Below are 6133 nucleotides of genomic sequence, written 5' to 3'. Positions count from 1 at the left end.
CATCCATCCATCCATCCATCCATCCATCCATCCATCCATCCATCCATTCTTCATGGACTATCAATTCTCAGTACAGTAATGCTGATTCTCTGTATAAAAACTGACAAAGCATTTTGGAGTGAGTTTATGTGGAGCTTCTGGAAATGGATAAAGTCAACTTTTAGCACATCATTGAATGTTTCATAGACATGAATTGAAAAATTAAAAGTTAGTTAAATGTTAAAAGGCTAGCATTCCTTCAAGGAGTGCATATTGTCTGCCACCTGCTGTGCCAGAGGTAAAGATCTGTGGCGGGTGATAACAGCTGCAATAATTCACGAGTTACAACTTTATAGCAAACTGACCCAAAGAAACAGGTTTCCATTTTAACAAACAAGCACTCCAAAATAAAGTCCTTCAAAGATAAGATCTATTTGGATCCCAATTACTGATAAGGTGTACTAAAAAATGTAAAAGTATTTATAATTAGTTTCAACAGATCAAGATGTAACCATAGAAACATTTGCAACTTGCATCAGTTGCAACACTCTGACAGTAACCATAGCAACGACTGTCTCCAGCATCATCGGTAACCACAACAATGAGCACTGACAGAGAATTCTTAGCAGTGACTAAGTGAAAACTGAATAAACTTTTTTCTAATTACCTTTTTTAAATATTGTTCAGACATTACTTGAACATCATATGGTCAGAGTTGTTGTGATTTTAGGATTAGCAAACAAACCAGTCCAATAAGCATCCCTGTCCTGCTTGCACAAAGGGAAAAAGAGCTAAAATCAATGGCCTGTGTTTACAGGGTACACAGCTGACGATAACACCGCACGTTATGTTACACACAGCCAAGCAGTAAAAACAGATGAGCTGTTTGGCAGGGCTCAGCCCCGCCAACCTCGTGCTAAAAGCAGGGAGACAGCACCGGCTCACGGGCCAAGAGCAGCAGACCTGGCAACACTCCGGTCTGAGCCAAAACTGGGACAAACATCCAGAAAGAAACAGAGAAGGAGAAATGTCCAATATCATTTGCTCTTTGGAAGATAAAGAGGAAAAATACTCACGTAAGAAGTACTCGGATGGGTCCGCTTCGTAATCTGTTTCCTCTGGAAAGTGGTCTATGTGTTTACACATCCCTTTGAGGTTTCCTGGAGGAAAACACAGAGCGAGAGTTCAGGAGAGCAGACCTACGAGGGAAACATTTGACCTAAAATGGGAATGCACCAAGTGCCATCCTAACTAAAACATCTCCCAGTTTCGTATTTTCCTAACAGACTGCAGGTTTACTCGTGGATCCTAGAGCATCTAAATGAAGAAGAGGAGGCAGCCTTCATTTATGGGGTTTCTCGTTTGAGTTCGGGAGGCGGACAGCTTCTCTACTTTTAGGGTGAGATTTAAATTATTCTTTTGATATATTTTATTGATTTTAAAGCTTGTGTTACCCTAAAATTTCTATTAAAGCTGTTGGAGGATGTCTCATAATGATCTGACTACCTCTTTTTACTCTGCTGTTTAAGGTATTGGGCTGATTAAGTTTATTTATTTATTTATTTATTCATATTAGCAGGTGTTTATGGTGTTTGTGTTTAACTTAATAGGGTGGCCTAAATGATTTCACTCAGGGAGAGCAGTGTGTCATGTTTTATCATCAGTATGTTAAATCTGAATATACTTTCACGACTAATGAATGACCGGATTTATCGTTCCTATAATTAGTCAATTGTTTGCATTTTAAAACACAGGATGGATTTCTAGGCCAATAAAAATATTGTAAATACTGGTTTCGCAAATAGTAAATCAATGCAGGGTTGAGGATGAATGTTGTAGACTTTACATTCTTCTTGGATTTTGTTTTTGTTCAGAAACAAAATAATAACATTAATTTTCCATGTCACTGGAAAGGGACGAACATACTTAAATACATAAAGTAAAGAGAACCAAACTCAAGTATTGATACAACGCTAGCGTTGGTACTGGTAGCTGGATCAGTCTGCACACTACTACTGGTTATCCTCTGCAGACAAACAAATATGGTGGACGTGACAGAGTTGAGGAGAAAATGTTTAATTAATTTTCTGCTAAACGCCAAATAAAAAACAGAACGAGTAAAACGACTGCCAAGAATAAATGTTAGGGATCGTGAAAAAAAAATAGCATGCAAGCTCAATCGTCCAAGTAAATAAATCACAAAAGCAGTTTCATGTCATCCAGACAGATTTTTCTAGAATTTGCTAAACTTCTAGACCAGGGTTCTGCAATCTGCGGCTCTGGAGCCACATGCGGCTCTTTGGTCCCTCTGTAGCAGCTCTTTCAAGCTTTGACCAACATAAAACTGAATTTTATTGTTTACTTAAACAACAAAAAAGTACTAGTTTTATCTGTTTTCATTTCTTTTGCAAATACTCACTTTAACCTTTTGCTTTATTTCTATACTTAATTAATTTTTCCACAATAAAAAAAAAATGGCATAGGTCTGCAGTCATAGTTGTTTTTTTTTAAATTTAAAAACAATTTTCTCCCTCTTTACAAGAATCTGGTCTTTTCATTTGTTTTAAATTGTAAAAATATCAATAAATGTTAAAATCATTTGCTATTTTTATAATGTCACTCGTACTGACCACAAAAGTCTCCTCCAACAAACCTAAAGTGGCCCATGGGCCACCAGTTGATAATCACTGTTGTAGCAGGTTATTGCAGCTCTGAACACTTTTTCTCTCCTCTCCAGAGCTCTGTACACTTTGAATTTAGTGAATGAAGGTGTAAAAATGACTCTTTTGATCATAAAGTTTGCAGACCCCTGTTCTAGACAGATTAGTGAACTGTTTCAACCTAATATATATCTTTTTTCTGCTTTACTCAACAAAACTGAGTGCAAAAATCATATTTTTTGCCCTATAAGTCACTTTTTTTTCCCCTGTATAATTTGAATGCCCTTGTGACTTATAGGCCAAAGCGACGTATTTATGTTTTTTCCCATATTTATAAACCAATTTTTGGCTGAGATCTGACCGTTTTTATTAATTTTGACTGAAAATATTGAACACTACTATTGGATTTGGTACCTGGATGATTGAGCATGAACTTCGTTGCCTTGAACAACTTTGGCTGTGGCTGCATGCCTGAGAGGAGTCAACGAGGGACAGGACGGCCACCAGAAACCATCTTAGCTCCAGCAAACTGGTTGGTCCACTTAAGGAGTTTACTGCTTGGTGGGGAAACAGTTTACTGGAACTCCTCTGACTGATGAAGCCCTCCGGATAGAGGGCGAAACGTCTCTATAAAAAAGAAACTGTCCAGATGACCCGAGAATTATTGGATTTGGTACTTGGATGATTGAGCATGAACTTTGTTGCATTGAACACTACCATTTTCAGCTGCAAGATGGCACTCAAGCAGTATGGCATGCTGTTGTGTCATGTATTAGTTAAAAGTGGCTATTAATGACACAATCGGCTTGCCACAGCCAGCCACCTTTGTTCTGCTTGCAGCAACCGTCAAATCAGCTTCATTTCGCTGTGCTGCTCCGGCAAAATGCAGCTTATTTGACCACAGAAGTGCATTTATTAAGGAAAAGTTCAACTGAGACAGCTTTACTATAATGTCGAGCAAACAAATAATTGTTTTAGGTGCTTATCTTGTTAAATTTCGAAGAAATGCACAGTGGCTCGTCGTCCCTCTGCGCGCTCCCACTTCTGCGAATCGGCTTTTGAAATGCAGCTGATTTGACCATCAAAGTGCATTTAATAAGGAAAAGTTAGACTGAGACACACCTTTTACTATAATTTCGAGCAAACAAATAATTGTTTTTAAGTGTTAATCTTGTTAAATTCTTTTTAAAGTCCTCCCGTGCACGCTCTCTGAGCCGCCATTTGGCAGCCAATCGATTTTTGGCACAACACCGGCCCACATTTCCAGGTTGTCAGCGGTGATGCGTAACAAACGTGACGCGTCAGCGGTGACACATAATAGAAGCAATGTATTTATGGATTTTTCCACTTTATTAGACATATTTTGACTGATGCGACTTATAGGGTGGTGCAACGTGTACGGCGGAAAATACGGTGTGTACCAACACATGAAAATTGTTGGACCTGTTCATCCCAAACAGCTCTTCCATGGAGGTCACCTTTGTTGACTGGTTTTCTGTCACTTCAACTGTTTCCATAAGCAATCAAACGCGTCGTAGATTTTTAAAGTTAGGGACACATTACCCATCATGAGAAAAATATGGTGTAGATTTTGTTCTTTATCATTATTTTTGACTGGTTGACATTGCATCGAGTGGCTTTAACTTCAATCTGAACTGAAGCCATTCCCGTCCTGCTGAGAGATGTATTTTGTTTGACTGACTGGCAGGCTGGTCAACGCGGAGATCTAACTTTGTACCTTTTAGTGGCACATAAAACATTTAACAGTTTATTAAATGGTCAGCGCAGATTGTTCCTTTCACGGGCTCTGTGTTCTGGAAGACGACTTGCAGCAGTTGGCGGCTTGTAAACAAGAGCGGAGCAGCTGCTGCGACCTGGAGCCGCTCCAGCTGCTGAGCAAAGGAAGCCTCATCTTTTAACGCTTGTTCATTTACCTGACACCTCTCTGTCCACAAACTTAAAAGCAGCACCCGTGCTCCCCCCTCTTTCTCCTCTGTCTGCTCCCCACTGTGAAAAATTTTGACAATGATGAGGTCGCTCAAGGTGGTGCTGCATGGGGAGGCGTCCATCACAGAAACCTCTGCTATAGGGGTGTTTGACTAGATCAGATTAGTGTTTCATTAACTGTTTTATTTACGTTCCTACCAGTATCCCTTTAATTATGGGAACAGGTGTTGGTTGCCATGGTGCCAGGTGTTGCTGGGGAGGTCTTGGAAGCGAGGCATGATGGACACAACAGGGGGGCCTTATTACTTTCATTGCAAAAGATCAACATGCAGAGCACAAGTGCCGATCACTCCGACACCATGAGAATGACCAACGTACAGCAAATGTTTCATCTCACATCTTCTCTGTCACACCAACTCTCTCCTTCACTACATCCGTGAACCTTCTGTGGTTTTCCTCTCTTCCTCCTCCCTGGCAGCTTCACATTAAGAATGTGAAGTGGATTTTGAAGAGTTGACGTCTACTAAGCAATTTTTAACAATTAACATGACTGCCACTTATTTTTTAACTCCATCATCTGGTGTTGACATGCCAAGTTGTGCCTTAATGGTTTCCTGTTGGGGGGGTGCTCTTAATTTTCAGAGAAATTACCATCCCTTCACCCAAGAAAAATAAAAGAAGGAAAGTATGAAGCTCAGCGGTGAGAGTTGAACTCAGGTACAGACAGACACAGGGAAGTAAAAATAAAACAAAAGTTCTTCTGGCAGCAAAACGTACAAAAACTAAGGAGCAGGGAGGAACAGAGCACGATGCACAATCCACGGACAAGGTGGAAACAGAGAGACGCTGAACTCAAAGAGACACTGACGAGACACAACGATGAACACCTGGGGTGACTGGGATTGGGAACAGGTGAAGCAGGAGCTGACAACATGAAGGGAGAAGCACTGGGGAAGGCAGGAAACACAAGAATCTCAAAATGTAAAGAAGTAACACAAAACACTAAAATGAAACACAGACTCAAAGAAAAGAGAAACAACTGGGAGAGAACCAGTCTTCTGCCAACTTTACTTTTAAAGGATTAAAATGAAAACAGCTTTACTGACAGAATACACACATCCACATGTATTTGAACCATCCTACACATGAAAAGACCTATAAAAGCAAACAGGATCAGTACCAAGACATGTGTCTGTCTTGTTAGAAGGGTTTTCAGCTGCAGGACTTATTCATTCCAAAAGGTGAAGGTCCAAACCACCTCCATCTACTGTCTTTTTGTAAAAGCCACCGTCTCGAACCAAACTTCATGTACCACTCTCTTGTAAACCTCCCCTTTCACTCTTGTATCTTTGGATGGTTGACCCTCCGGTGCTTAAACTCATCCACTTTTAGTGCCTGTACTACAGCTTCACTGTTCCACCTATCCCCCTCACATTCACACGTGCAGTTTGTCTTGCTCTGGCTGACTTCACCTCTCCAGACTCTCTTCCACCTACTCTTTAATCTCACTGCAGATCACAACGTCTTATAATTTTCAGAAATTGTTT

The 6133-nt window shown here is 40.3% G+C and overlaps 1 protein-coding gene across 1 annotated transcript in view; it reads right to left on the bottom strand.

Annotated features, from left to right (window-relative positions):
- Positions 1-6133, bottom strand: part of cacng2a (calcium channel, voltage-dependent, gamma subunit 2a) — a 68227-nt gene that overhangs the window by 17572 nt on the left and 44522 nt on the right. Inside the window, exon 2 of the mRNA XM_037688692.1 lies at positions 1056-1139. Within this exon, the coding sequence (XP_037544620.1) occupies positions 1056-1139 (84 nt within the window). The remainder of the gene's footprint in view (positions 1-1055; positions 1140-6133) is intronic.

This window comes from Nematolebias whitei, chromosome 15 (assembly GCF_014905685.2).
Source record: "Nematolebias whitei isolate Nwh7 chromosome 15, NemWhi1, whole genome shotgun sequence".
In the NCBI taxonomy this organism is placed as follows: Eukaryota; Metazoa; Chordata; class Actinopteri; order Cyprinodontiformes; family Rivulidae; genus Nematolebias; species Nematolebias whitei.
This window is presented reverse-complemented; position numbering and strand designations above follow the sequence as displayed.